Source organism: Canis lupus, chromosome 5 (assembly GCF_011100685.1).
Source record: "Canis lupus familiaris isolate Mischka breed German Shepherd chromosome 5, alternate assembly UU_Cfam_GSD_1.0, whole genome shotgun sequence".
Taxonomy (NCBI): domain Eukaryota; kingdom Metazoa; phylum Chordata; class Mammalia; order Carnivora; family Canidae; genus Canis; species Canis lupus.
Genome location: NC_049226.1, coordinates 57,039,135 through 57,058,911, shown reverse-complemented (window position 1 = coordinate 57,058,911; position 19,777 = coordinate 57,039,135). Strand labels below are relative to the sequence as shown.

Here is a 19,777-nt window from a genome sequence, read left to right as displayed (position 1 = left end):
TCAGTTTACATCTAATTTACTGTATTTTAAAGTCTGGATGTTAGTGGGGAGGAGGCAAAGTGAGCACTGAGTGGTGCAGACAGAGGAGTACATGCCTTGGTGGGACCGAGGGACACCGGGTTCTGCTCTCAGGACTTGCCGGGTGGCCCCAGGATAATAGTCATGACAGGAGGTGGGGTAAGAAGATGCCGCAGAGAATCGCTGGGGTGAACCCACCCAGGGGAACCACATCTGTGGAAGCTGCCCACTCAGAAGCAGCACTCCCTTGGGGTGCTGGGAGCAAAGAGCCCTCCTGTCTCCAGAAAGGTGTCATCTGCATCCCGGTGGCTGTCCTGCGGCAGGAAGGCAAGGCCACTGTCCCCAGCAGGCACTACCCTCAGGCCAACTAAACACCCCCGGTAACCACACCATCAACCTGCCACCACTCCTCCTTCCCTGCCGTTTTACAGATCCTGTCCCCTTGTGGGAAGACTTTGGACCCTGGCCAGAGGCAGCTCCTTGCCCCCCTCATCCACCTTCTACCAACATCTAGGATCTGAGTGGCCGCAGGGACTCAGAACCATCAGCTGGACCAAGCCCTCTCAACCCAATGCCAGCCCTTGCCACCAGAGGGTCTGGTCCTTCACACAGTGAGAGGTCTAGCCGCTCTGCTCAGCTGCCTCCTGTCCTGGGCTCAGGCCAGTCCTGGATCTGAGGTTCTCAGGCTGCCTCGGATCCCCTGTCCACCTTCCTGCTAAATCTTGCCCAAAGGACAGCGCCATGTGCCCAGCTCTTGGCCCAGGTAGGGCAGGGGGTCGCGATGGCACGAGCTGCGGCCACAGCGGCAGCAGAGGGTCAGGCCCAGAGGGTCAGGCGGGGGAGTCAGGTGAGGCCTGCGTCCTAGCAGGCAGCCGCCCGGGCAGGGCGGACCTTCCGCCGCAGAAGAGTTCTGGTGGTGGTGGTGGGGGTTCGGGCGGAATCGCCGCGGGGCAGGCCCTGGTTTCGGCGGTGGGCACCTCCCCCGCCGGGTTCGGGAGAAGGGGGCCCTCGGTGTGGGGCGGCGCGGCCGGCTCACTGCTCCCGGCCCCCGGCCCCCGGCGGCAGCGGGCGCGGGGCGCGGCTGCGCTCGCCGTCCGGCGTGCAGGCCTTGGCAGACAGCGCCCTCTCGCGGCCCGAACGGAAGGCCGCCGTGACGGTCACCAGGTAGGCGGTACCGGGCGCCAGGCCCTGCAGGGTGGTGCTGTTGCGACCCGCGGGCACCTCCAGGCGCTGCGCCTCGCCGCCCAGAAGCGGCCCGACCTGCACGTGATAGCCCAGCACCGCGGCGGGGCCCAGCGCCGGGGCCCAGGTCACCCGCAGGCTGCGCGGCCGGGCGTGCGAGATGACGATGCGCTCTGGCCCGGCCTCCTCTGGAGAGGTGGAGAGAAGGGAGGGGGAGCGCACGTGAGCTGGGCGGACCCTCAGGCCCCGCCCCCGCCCCGCGGTCGCGGCCGCCCCACCCCACCCCAGCCCGCCCTCCACGCCCAGCTCACCCGGCAGCGTGTGCACCCGCAGGTACTGCGGCCTCACCAGGCGCACGTTTGACTCGGGCACCAGAGCCACATCGTAGTCCGTGTCAGGGGCGAGGTCGACCCAGGCCCAGCCCGTGGCGTTCCCGGGTAGTTGCTGGCGACGCACAGTCCCTGGCTCCGCGCTGGGTGCCAGCTCCAACACGTAGTAGCCAGAGCCTTGGGTCAGCAGGGGCGGCCAGGTCAGGCGGAAGCCGCTGGACGTGACCTCGGAGGCACGGAGCTGCTGTGGCCGCATGGCCTCTGCGGGTGGTGCATGGGGTCAGGCTTCCTCTTGCCCTGCATGGGGCCCCGACTTCGGACTCAGGGAGGCCCGGGCAGGGAGAGGTGGGGACCTGGAGCACTAGGGAGCCAGGCTCCGCAATGCCAGCTGTGCTCATGACCCACACACCGGCGACGACAGTGCAGTCGCCCACTTGGGACGCCACCTGGCGCTTCCCTGCCTGCCTCAGCCATAAACCCGGACAGGTGAGGAGGTATAATGGCCACTTCCTGTCCACTCCAGTGGCCTGAATAAGGGCCCCTCAAAGGTAGTGTCTGAGAATAGAGCACCAGCCACGCCCCAGCCCGAGTGGCCAGCACAGGTGTGGTCAGCTCAGCTCTGGAGAGTCAAGGCAAAGGGGCGCCATCGGTGCAGCCAGAAGATGGGAGGCCATGCGTGGGTGGGTGGACACCCTGAGGAGTGGTGATGTGACAACCCCAGGAGGAGCTGTACATGGGGTCACAGTACTGCCTGCCTCAGGTTTCTTGGAGGGGGGCTCCTGGGTGGGACCCCCAAATGTGCATTACTCCTGAGCCTGTGACCCCACGTGGCCCCATCTGAGTGACCATGCAAGCACATAAGGTTGATAAATGTCTGGGCAGGATTATGCCCATTGGGATCCTGATGCTTCCTCCTTTAATGCTGGGTGCTACAGCAGTCAGCCTGGCACTCATCCTCCTGCCCATCCCCCCATATGCAGACCCCACCCTACATACAGCCTCACTGCCCTGCAGCCTTGGGTCTTTCCTGTCCAGCTGCTTGCCTTTCCTCCTGCTGTCCCCTGTGGGCTCAGCTGCAGTTGACTCAGGGGCTACCAGGGGCCCATGTCCCTGGGGGAAACCTTTGGGAGGACCCCCACCCCTTTGCAATCCAGTCCAACCCCTTCCGGTTTTTGGTGGATGATTAACCCACAGGCAGAGACTTAGGAAGAACCCTGGGGTTAGTGGCATTTTTCAGTGGATAGAGCTGGCTGAACCAGTAATCAGGCTGTTCATCTCCAGCCCCTCTCACTGTGAGGTTTCCCTGGGGGTGGAGGGTGCCAAGGGTGGTCCCTAAGAAAGTTGGTGGGGAGCTGCTAGCCCCTGCAGTGGGCCCTGCCTGCTCTAGCCTTCTCTCCAGCAATCCTAAAAACCACCATTGGTGTGAACCCACTCACACTCCTCTGTGACGGTCCCTACCCCTGGGGTAGTAGGGCCTAAGCTCTGTGGGAGGCAGTCCTGGCCCTTCCTGACCTTGCTCTCTCATTCCCAGGCATGGTAGGACTTGACACACATACAGGAGTCTGTGCTGTCCATCTGCAGAGTCCTGGGGCTTGTACCCTCCCTCTTCCTCTCATGTACCCACATCCCACCAAATGCAGCCCCTTGGTCTCCTGGCCCACTTCAGGCCCCCAACTGATGGGTAGGTCTCCTGGCCCTACTTCAGGCCCCCAACTGATGGGTAGGCCCATCATCAGAGAACCCCACCTGGAGGTGTTTACTCAAGCCTGGCTCTCTGTCCTGCTGCAGCCCAGGCAGGGGGGCCTACGGGGCACACAGTTGGAGCTGTCCCTAAAGGATACTCAGAGAAGCCATGTGTGTCACCTCCCTGCTGGACCCCCAACCCACACTGACTCCAGAGCCCTGGCCCCTGCTCCAGGCACTCCAGTTCCTCTCACCCCACCTCTTCCTGGGGCCCTTGCTGGGGTCTCCCAGGCCCTACCAAGAATGGATCCCGTCAGCTCCTGGGCAATGATGTGCAGGTCATCGACATCCACAAACTGCAGGTGCTTCTCAGGAGGGGCCGAGGCAGCAGCTGACAGCTCCAGGAGGTTGCCACGGCCAGTACTGACGATGAAGACAGTGACACCCAGGTCCTTCAGCTCCTGCATGGGGGGCCCCACGGGGTCGCTGGAGCCGCCGTCTGTCACCCACACCAGCACTTTGGGCACCCCTGGCCGGGCCCCTGCCACCTCTGCAAACAGCTGCTCCTTGGCGTAAGCCAGCGCCAGGCCAGTGTTGGTGTCGCCCATGCGCTGAGCTGCAGCCCGTATGGCATCCTGGACAGCCTCACCTGAGCTGTGCTGGCCGAAGGGGAACTCGGTGTACGGGCGGCTGCCCACATGTACCAGGCTGGCACGCAGAGCCCCGGGGCCCAGGGGCAGCAGGGCCACCAGCTGCCCCAAAAACTCCCGAACTCGGGAAAACTCATAATGAGACACGCTGGCAGAGCTGTCCAACAGAAACAGCAGGTCCCCCTGGGGGGCTGAGGCTGGGGCGCCTGGGGGAGAGGGGAGAGTTCAGCCCCAGGTGGTAGCCCCCAGAGAGCCCCACACCCAGGGCAGAACCCCCAGGGCCTGAGCTTTCCTGAAGCTGGAACTTGCCCAAGTAGGCCCTGAAAGCCTGCTTCACCCCACCCCCAAAGGTCCTGACAGTGGCACCTGTGGGGGAACAAGGGGAGGGGTCCTGAGCCAATAAGTGGCCCACAATCTCAGTAGGGTCTAGCTCTGCCCCCTGGCCATGTACCTGGGGTGCTCTCTGGGCTCAAATCTTATATGTAAAGGAGAGCTAACCCCTCAAAGCCCCAGCATCCTCCCTTTGCTCAGCAGACTCTGTGCAGGGTGGAGCCAAGGGTCCCGGCCCAGCCCCTAGGAGTATGAGTGGACAGGCTTGGGTCACAGGGGGTTCCTTCCCTCAGGCTTGGCTTCCAGAGAACCAGCCTCCAGGCTGGAGCTCAGGCCCACAGCCCTGCCTCTAGGTAAAGCAACTAGTGTGTGTCAGGGGGCACAAAGCAGCTGGGGAGACTGGGCACTGAGGGGGACAGAGAATGATCACAGCCGGTGCAGCCAGGCTGGAGTCGTGACCCCACTTACAGATGATGTCACGCCTCCTCCCGAGCCATCCCCTGCTCCATCTGGACCCAGGAAGTGGTTACCTGCTGCAGCAGCCTGAGGCCCCCCCCACCCCTCCCAGGCCTTCCCCCTCCTCCCGGCACCCCTTCCACCACTGGGCCAAGGGCTGACAGGATTCTCTTCTGTGCCTTGCGGCCTGTTTTCCCCAATCCAGCCCTCTTACCATCCCATCCCTCATCCCAAGGAGAAAAAAACTGAGGCAGAGACCGCCTCCCCGACAGACACCTCCCCCTACCTTTCCACACGCCCCACCCCCCTAATCTGGTGCCTGCCTCGCAGCCCGGGGCACCTGGACCCGCCCACCGCAGGTGCGTGGGGTACCCTGCGGCGGTCCGGACCCAGCGGGCCGCAGCGGGAAGGCTAGAGGTGCCCTGCGCCGGCGGCCGGGGGCAGGGGCGCCGCCCGAGCTGGACTGCAGCCCGCCGCCTGCCTCACTCACCACGTTCGGCGCCGCTCCGCGCCAGCGCCAGCCGCAGGCTCAGGGCCAGGCTGAGCGCCTTCCAGGCCAGCATCGCGCGCTAAGGGAAGGGGCGCGCTCGTCCTCCGCTCTCGGCTCGCTCTCTCGGGGACTGCAGGGCGCGCCGCCGCGCAGGCCGGACCCGGCCCCGCCCCCTGGGGCCCCGCCCCCGAGACCCAGGCCCCGCCCCCGGGAGCACAGGCCCCGCGTGCAGAAGCGCACAGACTCCGGGAGGCTTGCACGCCGACAGACCCGGGCGGGCAGCGACACGCCGCGCTCCAGAGCTGTGACCGCGGCACCCACGCGTGGACGTGCAGACACACATCCCCACCTCTCTGTCCTGGTTGGGAGGCCTCGGGCTCCGGGCTGTCCCCTGCCCCTGGGCGGGAGCAGAGCAGGGAACTATGACGCTGGGCACCCCCCCAAGCCCACCGCCCGTGACCCCTCAGTGCTAGTAGTCCCTGAAATCAGGCCCAAGGGCAGTCCAGGTGTGCGACGGGGCTGGGGGTGACACCCAGAGCAACCTCAGGCTAGCGAGGTCCAGGCCCTGGACTCACTTCTACCACAGGGCTGAGAGAAGGGTAGGCATTGGAGGCTGGACACTTAGAAAGAAAACAGGGCATTGGGAGGGGCAGAGGCCAGAAGGACACAAAGCCCCCTACTCCACCTGACTCCCTGGAAGAAGAGACTTAGGAGCAGGGAATGGCTGTTCAGGCCCTGTCCAGTGTGACCATGCTGGAATGATTGTTGTTCTCATATCCCCTGCCCAATGAAGGGCCCAGGGCCTAACCCCAGATCAAACGCCAGGACCAAGGGCAGGCCCCCAGCCCTCTGGAGGGACCCATGAGCAAGCCGGGAACCTTGCCATCTGGGATTCTGGTGGGGCCAGGCCAGGCATGGCTGACTGCAGGGGGCACCCTGGGTACCACTTTGGCCTTCAGGGCAGATTCCCTACCCTTAGGTGGGGCAGGGCAAGGTCTTCCAGGCAGGAGCTGAGGGTCCAGATGAGGTCCCTCAGTACTGGTAAGACCACTGCCCTCTCCCAGCCACTGTGTGGAGCCGGGAGGGCACAGGTCCCCAGTGCGAGGTGGCAGTGGTGCCTTTGCCAGGATGTCCACTCCCTTCCCCACTCTGCAGGAGGATGCTCAGCAGCAAGGACGGATGGGACTCAATGGTTTTCCTTCCTCCCTTTATGGCAGGTGAGACACTCTGTTAGACAGGCTGGAGCTCCAACTTTGCCTAAAAAAGGAAGTGGCTCAGCCAAGCTGGAGGAGCTGGGGCAGGAACGAGCGAGAACTGTGTCCCCGCTGCCCCCACCCCCTCAGACGGAGTCTTGGCAGTGCTGGTGCTGGCTCAGCTCCACAGACCTCAGGCTGCTGTTGGGACCAGAAACTGCCTGGTGCTTCCGCCTGGGCCCCGTTGAAGGGGGTGGGACACGGGCTTGGTCCCCTGAAGTCCGGGGCGTGCCTCCCAGGGGGGCCTTGCCTGGCACCCAGCCCTGAGACAAACCAGGCAGACCAGGGCTGCAGCTGGCGGGGACACTGAGTGGACGCCAGGGCCAGGTGGTGGCAGCTGGGGGCTGGGGCTTCCGCCAAGAGCCAACCCAGGGGGCTCCGGGGTTGAGGTACCCAGGTAAACATGTGCGAACACCTCGTGGCTCATCCTCCCTCTTACTGGGCACCCACTGTCGGGGGCAGGGAGCTGGGCCATGGTGGGCTGCTGCCCTGTGGTGAGGCAGCAGCCACTTTGCTTGTTCCCCAACCCCTGTGGAGCCAGCAGAGCCTGGTCACACTGTGGCCTGTGCTGCTGGGCTGACAGAGAAGTTTCCCTCCCTTCTGGAAAAACTGAGCGGGTCTTCTTGGCCACAACTCAGGCCCTCAAGGAAGCAGCCGCCCTCCTCCCTCCAGCCTCTCCTACCAAGGGAGAAAGGATGAGAGGCCCAGTGTGAGGATGGGTCTGCTGACGCCCCTGCCTGGGCTTGGCTGAACTCAGCCACCAGCCCCAGTAGAGTTCCTTTTCAGTTCTTCGGCTCATTCTTCCTGCTCATGCTGAGCTCTTACCTGACCCCTGGGAGATGGCCCCCTCCCCCCTGCCTGCATCTGGTCAGTTCTACTCCCCCAGCCCCTGTACTGCCCTGAGGCTCTCCTGGCCACACTGACCCTGCTGCCAGCATCATGGCAAGTCTCATTCCAGTGTCCTGCACTCCTCAAGGGGAGACACAGGCAGATGGAGGGTCCCCAGGGAGAGCAAGGGTCAGCCAGGAGTGTAATAGTCGTCAGGGTCAGGCCTGTGCTTGAGGCAGACGCCAGAGGAAGCACAAACATAATTGTCCGGAAACCTCTCAGAAGAAAGACAGGCTGGGAGGCCGGGGGGTTGAGAAGGACACAGTGAGCCAGGACACAGCAGGCCCTGCCCACCCGCCCTCTTCCTCCCCCAGGCCTGGCCCCTGCCTGGGCCTGGTGTGACTGAGGCGGGCCTCCCCCACTCCCCCACCCCGCAGCCTTGGCCCAGTCTGAGAGCCCCAGAGCATCACTTCCTGGCACTGGCCCATCCCATCCCACTGGTCCACAGGCAGGTGGAGGGGGTTCCATGAAACCCAGGGACATTGCTCTCTGAAGGCCCTGGCCCTGCCCCCACTGGTTCCACGGAACAGTCCCTCCTCCGCACAGACCAGGCCTCTGCAGAGAAGAAGGGCCTTTTGTCCCTAGCTCACTGTGGTCATGTTGACCCTCAGGAAAGGGCAGTTCGCAAGGCCTATGACCCCAGCCTGAGGGCACTCTGGGCCTAAGGGGTGGAGCAGTGTGGGCCCCTTCCCTCACCAGTGGGGCACCCTGTGCTTCTAACTTTCATGTGTTTGTATCTCACATAGATGTACCCATGCACATTACTTGAGGACACTGAAAGAGGAACAGGGGTTGCTATGGTCCTGAGTTGGGGGTGTGGGACAAGCTGGAGGCCCCAGATCCCACCACATGGTAGCTAGTGGGGCAGCGGGTGAGGGCAGCAAGAGAAGCAGGTCCTCTCAGAAGGGAACTTGGGCCATGCTGCCACTCACCCAGCTGCCCCACCCACACATTCTTCTAGACTCCACCTGCTCGTTCATGGTCAGGGACATGCTAGCACCTAAAGGACTGGTCCTGAGGGTCTGCAGGTCCTGTTGTCTCACTCCGCAGGAGCCCAGGCCAGCCCTCTGTGGTCCTACAGCTGAACCCCACTCAGGGCGGGCAGCCTGGGCATTAGGTGGGTATCACCCTGTCTGTGTTCATCCCAGCAAGTCTGTGCTGGGGCCAACCTCATGCCAAATTCTGCATCGGGGACATGCAGGCACCCTGTCCTCCGAGGGCTGCCAGGCTGGAAGGGGGATAAGCATGCTTGCCAAGATTCAAGTCTACTTATTTTCCCTGTACCAGGTGGGCATGAGCTACAGGAAGTGCCAAGACCCTAGGGTGGAAGCTGGCTGGTGTGTGTAAGGGCAGTAAGGAGGCCTGGGGGCAGAAAGGGTGGGGAAGGTTGTAGGGCTTTCATGGGCAAGGCAAGAGCCCATGCCATGTATGGGGCAGGGTTGATGCCAGGGTCCTAATGCTACTCATCTAAGGGGCCCCAAGGTAGTTGCCATCTTAGGTAGATGCTAAAGGACAGGGGAAGGAGGCAGAAATGAAGGCCAGCTTCCAGGCTCCTGAGTGCGTAGCTTGTGCAGAGACCTGAGTAGTGTGCCTTTCCTGCAGTGGGACCCCAGCTTTTGTTCCCTCTGCTGGAAATTTACAGGAAGATAATCACCATACCCAGCCCCAGCCCCAGGCAGGGTCCAGGCCAGTTTGGATTGGTAAGCAGAGAGCAGGGAGGGACAGACCAGTGTCAATACTTTGGTAGGGGCTCCCCAGAGATCAGGATAGGGCCCTGGGGGCAGAATGAGGAACTTAGCCTTCAGAGATAGCACTACGCAGCTCACTCACCTATTCCAGCCCAGAACCCCTTGCCTAGCCCGCATGCCTAGATGGGAGCAGGGCTTAGACCAGGTGTGTGGCTGACAGGAATGAACTGGCCAAATCCCCAGGACCCCTACTAGCTGCCACCAATGTCTGAGGGTGTGCCTGCAAACACCTGAGCTCCCAGGAAATACTTCGTGAATGAATAAATGATCTTGGGCAGGTCCAGGAGCCTTATGGAGCCCAATCTCCTGATCTGTGGGGTTGGAACCATGTCTCTGCCTGGGGTATTAGGGAAAGCAGACAGAGGGACACATGCACATGCACTCACACAGGCGCACACTATGGAGACCCCTCCCCCATGACCAGGAACACTCTTACAGGGCAGGGATCTGGGCACCCGGGAAAAAAGCATTTGTTGCCCAAAGTAGAGGTCTCTGCCTGCCCCACCAGTAACTAAAGGCCACCGCCCTTGACTTTCCCCCACTGGACCTCTAAAAGCCAACTGCTGAGCCCCTTCTGTTAACCTCCTACAGCGCCCCCACAGGTTCTCCTTTTGTGAGTGGCTGTGCAGAGCTGGAGCTGAGGCAGGTCATCCCTGGGGTCAGTTAGAGGCCATGCAGTGCCCCTGGGGGAGGCCTGGGAAGTTGGGACACACCTTAGGAACCCGAGGTTCTGGCAGCTGAGCTCCCCATGAAGGCCTCCCCCCTACCCCCCCACCAGGCCCAGCTGTTGTTTTGATGACTCTGGGGCCAGACAGATCCTCAGGAGAGTCCTCATCTTCGAAGCCTAGCCAGAGCCTGCCCAACCTTGGGCAGGAGGGGAAGGAAGGCGGCTTCAGACCAGGGGAAGCTCTCCTTGGGCGCTGGGCAGCCGGCCAGGCCCCTGTCTGACTGGGCGCAGACAATTGGAAAACCCCAAGAACTCCTGTGGGATCTAAGCCAGCCACACACCGAGCTCTGCTCAAGGCCACGGAACAACCCCTGATCCTTGTCATAGCCTAAACCCTGAGCTCTGGCCCTGCCACTCACACAGAGACCTGCCGACAACATGGTATGCTAGATCCTTTAAAAGGTCTTTCAGCTAACCCTAGATTCTGGACAAATAACAAGATACACATTTTAGTAGTTTTTTTTTTTTTTTTAAGTAATCTGTACACCCAACATGGGGCTTGAACTGACAACTCTGAGATCAAGAGTCACATGCTCTACTGACTGAGCCAGCCAGTTGCCCCAAGAAACACAGTTTTAAGACACTGCTGGGCTTACAGGGAAGTAAATATCTTCTAAGGTTCCCCCCAAATTAAAAACACTAAAAATAAATAAACAGAAGAATAATGAACAGAAACTCAGGAAGACAAAAGGAAACAGGTGGGGTATCAGGGAGGCCCCTCGACGAAGGGATGGGGAGCCACAGGTGCAATTACAGAAGCTGGCCCAGGACCCAAGCCAGGCCCAGATAGGGCATGCCGTGCAGAGGGAATCCCTCCTGGAAGGACATGCCTGCAGGATGCTCACAGGTGCAGGTTGACAGTGGAAAATGAGCATCCATTCAAAGAAACACTATACTGTTAGTGAGAATCAGCAGAAACAACAAATAACAGATTCAGACCCCCAGAGAGTAAGAAATTAGAATTGTTAGGTACAGAATATAAAATAACTGTGGGTAGGGGCACCTGGGTAGCTCAGTCAGTTGAGCATCTGCCTTCAGCTCAGGTCATTATCTCGGGGTCTTGGGATCAAGCCCACATGGGGGTTCCCGCTCAGCTGGGAGTCTGTTTCTCTTCTGCCTCTGAGCCTTCCCCCCACCTCGTGCACTCTCGCATTCTCTGTCTCAAATAAATAAATAAATAAAATCTTTAAAAAAATAACTGTGGGTGAAATGCTCAAGAAATTGAAGCAAAACTGGAATCCCAAAATTGAGATGCACGGAGACTCTCTCCCATCTGATGAGATTTGAATAAGAAACAAGTATAACTTTTTGATATAATAAAATAACTTAAAATTAATTAAATGAATGAGCTAATTGGCAGATTAGACATTAGACACAACCAACGAATTAGTGAACTGGAAGAAGATAAAGAAATTGCTCAGAATGCAGCCCAGAGAGCCAGGAAGACAAAAATACAAGAGACAGGCAAGTGGACACCAGGAGGAAAGGGGAAGAGATGCTCCCAAAAAAGAATGCAAACAATCAACGAGAGGCCAATTTGGTGACATAGGTAACGGCTGAGAATTCTCTAGAACTGATGGGAAGCACAGTGTATACTGAATGGGTGAATAAGAACACATCCACGGCTAGAAACATGCTTAAAGGGCAGCCTGGGTGGCTCAGCGGTTTAGTGCCGCCGTCAGCCCAGGGCATGATCCTGGAGAGCCAGGATCGTGTCCCAGTCCGGCTCCCTGCATGGAGCCTGCTTCTCCCTCTACCTGTGTCTCTGCCTCTGTGTGTGTGTGTCTCTCATGAATAAATAAATAAAATCTTTAAAAAGAAAAGAAATATGCTTAAAGCCAAAGATTGCAAAAGATAGAGAAGATCTTAAAATTATCCAGAGAGACTGAGCTCTTAACTCTGGCACCTGTCTAGATGCTAGCCCAGGTCACAAGCCGAGCCCTGACCCCCAGCCCAGGTTGAACCCTGCAAGCCCTGGGGCTGTTGGCCACTGCTGAGCTTCTGGAACTATGTGCCTCTGGCGGAGTGTGGAAGTCTCCCGCGCAAGTCTCAGCACCGGTGGAACCCTCTGCAGACCCACTGACTGACCAGACAAGGGGCCGCAGGGCTGCGGGACAGAAGCCAGGAAGGCCATCTTTTTCTGAGCCTGGCCATGCGCCCCTACTCTGAGAGGCATTTCCCTCCTCCCTGGGGGCTTCCCGGTTCCTCGCAATGACAGGGAACTGCGGGGATAGGGAGATCTTGGGGACAGGCGGACCTCGGTCCGGGGGAGTCCGGTGCCATCTCGCGGCCACTCCAAGCACTGCGCACGAAGCCCCGAGGTAGGCCCGCAATTTTCTAGGACGGAACCTGGACGCAGACCCCGCGATTGCAAGCCGGGGGCTCCCTCATGGGGCGGGGGATTTGGAGGTCTCGTCCTATGGAGGGGCATCTGGGGTCACACCCAGGCGCAGAGCTGTTCCTCCTCGTCGGGGTGGCGTCCCACCCGCCCACGGTCGCTGGACCCCTGGTGGCGGCGAGGTCCAGGGGGCCAAGCTGGGGGCGGCAGCAGCGTGCGGAGGCGCCGGGCCAGGCGGGTGCGGACGGCGGAAGCGAGCACGAGCAGAGGAGGCAGCGAGAGGAAGCCGAGAACGATGAGTGCCGCGGAGCCTCTATCCGACAGCAGCGTGCGGCACGCGGGGCGAGGTGCCGGGTGAACCTGGGGGCGAGGCGGGCAGTCAGGCAGGGCGGCGAGCGGCCAGAAGCAGGTGGCTCTGCGGGGGCCTGGGGGCGGGGCCCGAAGTCGGGGGCGGGGCCGTGGGGCGGGGCCTGGTAAAGGACTGGGGGCTGGAGTAGGTGGACCCAGCTAGGCGCGCGGTCAGTTAGCCCCTGAGGGGTGGGACCTGGGCCCAAGTCTGAGGGCTTGCGGGGTGGGCTGGCTGGGCCCCGGCATTAGTGAGTTGAAAATAGAAGAACCGGAGCCCAAGCAGCATATGACCTGCGCAGGAGGCCCTTGAGGGGAGGCTCAGAGCCTTGCACCGGATCGTCCCATCCCCACGGTCCTTCCGTGTCTGCTCTCCTGGGGCCCTTCCCTGTGTTGGCACTGACCTGGAGCTCCTTCCCGGGGCTCTCACCGGACGCATCACCTTCCCTTTTGCAGCCTTGCAGTCTGTGCCCCTCCCCCGCCTCTGACCGACCCCTTCCCCCCTTCTGACCGACCAAACCAGAGCTCATTGCACGTGAGGAAGTCCAGCCCAGGGCAGGAGCAGTCTACAAGGGGCTGTGGGTGCGCGTAGGGGTGGCGGACTGGAGAACTTTGGCAATATCTCCACCTTCTCTTCCTGGGACCTCCCTCTTCTTCCCCCCATGCCCAGCTGTCCAGGCCCTGGTGGCCCTTGGTACAAGGCTAGGGGGCCTCGGAAGGGGAGGGAGCAGGTCTGATCCAGTGACAAACAAAAGCTCTTCTTTTGCTGTGGCTGCGGGGTGTGTGTGTGTGTGTGTGTGTGTGTGGTTGGCAGAAGCAGGGGCTTACCAGGGAGGGACACAGATGTCTCTGGGACAAGGGGGCCATGCTGGGAGGAGGGAATTCACCTAGAGCCCCAGGGCCCACACTTCTCAGGACCCCCACTCCCTAGGGCCCCAGCCAGCCCCCACCCTGCCCATGGATGGCTTAGCTCACCCTTGAGTGGCACAGGAATCCCAGGTACACGATGGCAGCTGCTGGCAGCAGTACTAGCACGAACACAGTTGCAGGCAGCAGCAGGTGCAGCAAAAGTCTGGCCAGGGCTTGGCCAGGCAGCAACAGAGTCCCAAGGCCTCGGACAGCCAGCCCTACCCACCCTGGGGACCTCAGGGCTGAGGCCTGGCTGTCAGGAAATCTTCCCGGCAGCATGGGTGCTGTGTCCTGAAGTGCCCCCTCCCTTCATCCTCCTCTGTCTCCTTCTCCTGTTCACTCATGCTCTTGCAGGCAACACACCTGGTGGGTTCACAGAGGTATTCAGATGGCAGGACTTAGGTCTTCAGGTCAGACTTCCACCTAGACCCCAGCAACCTTAGAGGACCCAGATGGGGGAGAGCACGCTGGCCCACGTAGGTGCAGCTCTGACCATCAGTCTCTGAGGTCACACCCCAGCCTCAGTTTGCCCTGCTGCCAGGCTGGGCTTCCCTCTGCCAGGCGACTACAGCTCCAGCCCTGCTCAGTCTCTGCAGCCAGCTCCTGTGTGTTCTGGTCAGGGCTGCACAGCTGTCCTAGCTCTGGGGGCCCTCCTCCCTCCTGGTCCCACCCCCTCCTCGCTTCCAGCTCCCTCTCACAACGACTTCATTTCATAGGTCTTGACTCTGACAACTGCCCCATCAGTTGCCCCTGTGTTGAGGTGGCCACCCACTGCACTTCCTGACCTTAGTCCCTGCTGGTGCCCTCATCCCCAAACCTGGCCTCTGTCAGCCTCAGTAAAACAGGGAAAACACTGGGTGCCTAGACCGTAGGGGTGTTGAGAGGGCATGTGAAGCACTTAGTGCAGGACTTAGCACACAGTAGGCGCTCAGTAACAGCAGCTACGGTTATCAGCATCCTTTCTGTTGAAGCCTTGTCCATCCTGAAAACAGTGGGAGTGTGCATTTTGTTATTTCACCTGGGGAGAACGCATTCCCAGGTACTCCGTAAACCCCAACTAATTTCCCTCCAAATTACTAAAATGCTCTGAGCTCCTAACAGATGTTAGGTTTTTCTTGCATAGCATTTGGCATTTTAAAAACCGCTTACATAACTAGCTGACATTCAAAGAGTAGGTTGCCTGTGAGCTGAATGAACAAGCTGTGCGATCAGGTATGAGCATCTCCCCTTCACTCCTTCTCCCACCATTGGCTTTATTACATCCAACTTCTAACATTTTCCAGTGTGTAAATTCCCTTTGGACACAAATGAATGGTGGAGGATGGCAGTCAGTGCAAGCAGGTTTAAGGAATGCAAGCCTAATACATGCTCCTGTGAGAATGCCAACTGAGGTTCCCTGCAACACATGCCAAGCCCTGTTGCTCGACACACACAATTGTTTTCACAGGCATAAACATAACAAGATCTTATAGTGGCTGTTTATTTATTCAGATAATGAAATGAGGGTAAAAAAATGTTGCAAACAATACTGTTCAGATGGATGCAGAGTTCAGGTGGAAAAGGTACCAGCCAAATCTCCTAAGCTCCACCCTCTGCTTGGTCAGTCTTGCATTTATTCGCTCATGCTATAAGCACCCCTGAGCTCCCTCAGTGTGCCAGGACTGCTCTAGGCCGGGATGCCATAGGCCCAATGTGGGCCTCTGCTCTTCAGGGGATTGTTCTGTGTGGGTGCCCCAACAGGCCTGCATGCATTTATAGCTGAGTGAGGCAGAAGTTGGGATGACCCGCCACACAGCTGGCCCTCACAGTCTCCTGCCTTCAGGAAGGCAGTTTCTAGGCTTACCTGGCTCTCACGAGGTATTGGATTTTCCACCCGTCCTCCCAGGGTGCGGTGTCCACGGAAGTAGCTCTTCCATATCAGGGCTCCTGGGCACCCCCCCCCACCCCCCCGCGGCCTGTCAAGGGATGCAGGGAACTGATACCTCCGCTCCCTTGCTTTGGCTGGCCACTTAGGTAGTACCTACCCTCAAGGGGCTCCCTACTTTCCATAGTGTCACCCAAGTTGCTGAGCATCCATGGTAAATCAATCCTGGTGTGGAGGAGTTTACCTCCACAGCCTGGAATCAGGAGAGAAGCCAAGCTCTAGCCCCAGAGGTGGTCTTAGCCAGCAGGGACAGGAGTAGGGGATGAGGAGCAAGACCTGAGGGAGGGACCCAAAGGAAGGCATGTGGGTGCCTCCCTGGGGCAAGTCATGGCACATCAGAGGCTGTGGGCGTGTTTCTGCCTGCCTGGCCTTTGTTTCCCTGGAGGGAGGCCAAGCCAGGAGCCCTGGCAATTGGCAGGGGAGGAAAAGTGCTGGAGCAGGGACTGCTGCCAGCAGGCGGGGTATCCTCTTAAGTGGCTGGGTAAACAGTGCATAGAAGTGGCCCTGACCCTGGCGCAGGGGGAGCACTGCTATCCCCACCCCACAGCCTCGGTTCCAGCCTTCTAGCCCTTCGCAAGCAGCCCCACCTCCACTCTTTCAGAAGGTGTTTCATGAGAGGGCTGTCAGGCTGTGGCTTGGCCAGGAACCACATGGAGAGGACCCCTAGTTGGATGACAGAGTCCCAGGGTGGACTCCCTTTAGGGGTAACTAGGAGCTAAACCCTTCAGAAGGCTAAGTGGTAACCTGGTCCCTGGGGAATGGTGGTGGTGGTGGGCAGTTCATATTGGCCTGAGGACACATGGACAGGGGCTGGACAGGGGTCTCCAGTATCCATGAAGGATTCTTGTTCTTCCCAGATGGACTCTGGAAGCTCCCAACCAGGGGGGAAGGACATGACAGAGGCAGGAGGTGAGCAGGAACTTCGGTGGGTGGAACTGGGCTCAGAGGAGGCCCTGGGAGCCAGGACAGAGGGGCCCAGTGACCCACAAGCCTGGGGCCTCCTGCTGCAAGCTGTGTGGAGGGGTCACCTTGGCCTGGCCAGGAAGCTACTGCGTCAAGGGGCCAGCGTGGAAGAGAGGTGAGCCCCAGGGTTGGACCAAGAATCTTCACCAGGGCGGGGTTGGTGGGGGTCCCTTGTCTGGGCCCGGGGGAAAGGGCCCCTCTACCGGCGCCCCTGCCCGCGGCCACGCCAGCCTCGTTGCCCACAGGGACCACAGGGGCAGGACCCCGCTCCACCTGGCGGTGCTGCGCGGCCACGTGCCCCTGGTGCGTCTGCTGCTGCAGCGAGGGGCCGCCGTGGGAGCGGCCGACCACGCGGGGCGCACTCCACTCCACGAGGCCGCCTGGCATGGGTCCTTGCGGGTGGCTGAGCTCCTTCTGCGGCGGGGGGCCCTGGCGGCGGCGCGCTCGGGGGCTGGCCTCACCCCGCTGCACTGGGCCGCGGCGCTGGGCCGCACGCTGCTGGCGGGGCGCCTGTTGGGCGCGCCGAGCCCGGGCCCCGCGTTGGCGGATGCGCGCGGCTGGACGGCTGCGCACTGGGCGGCTGCGGGCGGACGGCTGCCGGTGCTGGAGCTCCTGGCGGCTGACGGCGCGGGCCTGGACGGCGCCCTGCTGGTGGCGGCCGCTGCTGGGCGCGTGGCGGCGCTGCGCCTCCTCCTAGCGCTCGGGGCGCGGGTGGACGCCCGGGACAGCGCGGGGACCACGGCGCTCGGCGTTGCGGCGAGTCTGGGCCGCAGGCAGGTACATCGCAGTGTGTTTGTCCAGTGTGTCTGCCGGGAGGCCACAGTCAGGCGGGCACCTGGGCAGGTGGAGCGGGACTGGAGGGTAGGAACAGGGTGGGGAGAGGTCGTTGTCAGGAGCCAGAAAGCTGCATTGACTGTGTCTCCCGTTTGTAACCTCTCTTGGGAGCCTGGGGTGGGGGAGCATGCATGGCCGGGCATTCGGACTTCATGCGGGTGACTGGCAGCAGCAAATACATATGAGCACCAGGGCTATGCTTGAGTCCAGCAGGGCCCTGGGTAGTGAAGGGAGGCCATGGGCTGCTTAGTCTTGGATTTTATCTGAGGATGTTTAGGAGGACAGGTGGTTGTCAGAGTGGAATCTCCCCAGGGTGGCAGAGGGGCTGGCTCATTTTTACTAAATGGGGAAGCAGTGCAGAGAAAGAGGCTGTTAGGTGGGGGAAGCCAGATGACGTGCGGGTCAGATAGAAACTGTGACCCCAGCCCTTCATCTGCGTGGGCCATGGCCAACCTCTGCCCTCTCCTTCCCTTCTCTTCCAGGACATGGAGGTGCTGCTTGACCATGGGGCAGACCCCAGCCTCAAGGACAGGCACAGTCGCTCTGCACTCCATAGGGCTGCTGCTGGGGGGCACCTGCCTGCTGCCCAGCTGCTAGCAGCCTGGGGAGTGGAGGTGGATGCTCGAGACTCATTGGGACTCACACCCCTACACCATGCTGCCCGGGGAGGCCATGCAGAGGTTGCCAGCCACCTCCTGGACAGGGGAGCGCAGGTCAATGCCACTGGATGGCTCCATAGCACCCCCCTTCACCTTGCCAGGGAGCATGGCCATGGCCCCACTGCAGACCTTTTGCTGAGCCGAGGGGCTAGCCCCACCCTGAGGACACAATGGGGTGAAGTGGCCCAGGACCTGGTGTCCCTGGAGGCTTGCGCCAAGAGCTGCCCACCTTTTGCAGAGAGCAGGAGTGGGAGGGGCACATAGCTGCAGAGGCCCTGAGCTGGACAGAAGTCTCCTGGCTCCCACAGCCTTCAGTGCTCCAGGTTCCTCTCTTCTGGACTGAGGCTGCCTGCCTGCCTGCGGGGAGGACGGCTGAGAGGTTCCCGGAAGAGAAGGAAGCAGTGGCTTGAGCTCCAGTAATGAACCTGTGACTGCCCACTGCTCCCTGGGGGCACATCACCCCTACAGCTCCAGATTCCTCCACACTGTTTAGCAGAGAGCCTGAGTAGTGGCAGCAGATTTGAGTAAGATGTGGCAATCTCCCCTGAATCCACCCTAGGTTTGTCACCCGCAGCAGCTCTCACTGTCCATGGGGATGTTCTTCCTATGTCACGTGAGATCCAGTATCTGTCTTCTGGCATCCATTTGTTACACGGCCAAATTAGTGGCCACAGTTGCTTACATCTCCCCTCTGTCCAGGGCCTGCTCCCAGAATTGCTGTCTCCTCTCTCATACATCCAGTGGATATTCCCTCTGTCCTAAATTATCTAAGGTCAGGCACCAGACAACTAGAGGCAGGCCCTATGCACCAAGGACCACTGGGATATTGGACAAGCCAATCCCAAATGTTTCCCTTGCTCTGCCTTGTCTTTCCTGTGAGAACCCCTATAAAGGCTCTGGCCCGAGCTTTCTGCTTCTTCCTGCTTCTGCCTCCAAGGGACATTGGTGCCTCTCTTTGGCCCTGTAGGGCATGGCATGTCCTCTCGTCTCAGGAAACGCAAGTAATAAGATATGTTCTTTCAATGGTGTCAGCCTCTCCCTGTCATCACTCAGCCATTTCCATAAATTAAAACTCCTGTGGCACAATTGAAACAGAGGGACAGTTGTTTCTTATGGTCTACCTCTGGATCTTCATAGAAAATCATCACCATTATTCAATTTAAAACTATAGTTTTTCTGAGAGATGGCTTTATGGGACAGATTTCATTTTTCAAAAGAGTGTTGTGTGCCAAATTAGCGCCTCTGCTTACAGGCCATGGAAATGCTTGGATTTACATCCAGGGCAATAGGAAGACTTGAGGGAGTTTATGTAAATGTGACATGGTCTGATCTGCTCAGGCACCTGCCAAATACAAAGTTGATGTGCCTAGGGAAGGGAGGTACAGGGAAACCAGTGAGATAGTGGCACCTTGGCCACCAGGGTGGTATATGCAGGCAGAATTGGGCTGATACTGTGGGCAGAGCCCTCTGGACTTGCTGATGGACTGGACATGGGAGACCAGGGAGAGAGGGCATATCAGTGACTCCTAGTGAGACCTAGGGCTGAGCTGGAGGGGTGTGGAGAGCAGACACACAGGGGATAAGGGAAAGTGGGGACTGCAGTGACATCTTTGGGATCCTCAGGGAGGATGGTCTTCAAAGGCACAGGATGGCTGTACACCCAGCTGCCCAGCAGTCTGTAGGCTCTACCTTCAGAGCATACCCAGCACCCAACTGCCTCTCACCTTCTCCATTGGATCTACTATGGTCCAAGCCACAGTCAGCTTTGCCTGAAATGTAATGTTGCCACAGCTAAGCCAGCTTCCAGCGTAACTGGTTTTCCTGCTTGAGCACTTGCCTCCCTGCAGTCTGTTCTGCAAATGGCAGCTGTAAGTTTATTAAGTTGGATGATGCTACTCTCCTGCTCAGAATGCCCCCAGTGACTCTTCCGTTCACAAGGTGAAAACTCAGTGTCGCATATTGTATTGTCCAGATACCCTAGTGACCTCACCCAGCTCACATGCTCTCTTTTTTTTTTTTTTTTTTTTTTTAATATTTTACTTATTTAGGGC

The 19,777-nt window shown here is 59.8% G+C and overlaps 3 protein-coding genes across 4 annotated transcripts; 1 reads left to right on the top strand and 2 right to left on the bottom strand.

Annotated features, from left to right (window-relative positions):
- On the bottom strand, positions 1-5,296 carry VWA1 (von Willebrand factor A domain containing 1). Of its 2 annotated transcripts, XM_038537618.1 has the most exons (4): positions 5,139-5,296; positions 3,511-4,068; positions 1,512-1,790; positions 1-1,388 (listed from the first exon to the last, which is right to left on the bottom strand). In XM_038537618.1, the coding sequence occupies exons 1-4, from the start codon at positions 5,209-5,211 to the stop codon at positions 1,051-1,053; spliced, it is 1,248 nt and encodes a 415-aa protein (XP_038393546.1). In that variant the 5' UTR covers positions 5,212-5,296; the 3' UTR covers positions 1-1,050. The 2 variants fall into 2 exon arrangements, 1 of the variants encoding a protein (XP_038393546.1); XR_005359783.1 differs by lacking the exon at positions 1-1,388 and having other exon boundaries at positions 1,652-1,790; positions 3,511-3,673; positions 5,139-5,263.
- Positions 5,297-12,043: 6,747 nt separating this feature from the next.
- Positions 12,044-13,985, bottom strand: TMEM88B (transmembrane protein 88B). The gene is given in 3 exon segments (XM_038537619.1): positions 12,044-12,452; positions 13,413-13,651; positions 13,654-13,985. Coding segments are annotated over 3 exon segments (537 nt in total). The 5' UTR covers positions 13,691-13,985; the 3' UTR covers positions 12,044-12,191.
- Positions 13,986-15,322: 1,337 nt separating this feature from the next.
- ANKRD65 (ankyrin repeat domain 65) lies at positions 15,323-19,777 on the top strand. The gene is made up of 3 exons (XM_038537617.1): positions 15,323-16,348; positions 16,479-17,010; positions 17,550-19,777. The coding sequence occupies exons 1-3, from the start codon at positions 16,029-16,031 to the stop codon at positions 17,988-17,990; spliced, it is 1,293 nt and encodes a 430-aa protein (XP_038393545.1). The 5' UTR covers positions 15,323-16,028; the 3' UTR covers positions 17,991-19,777.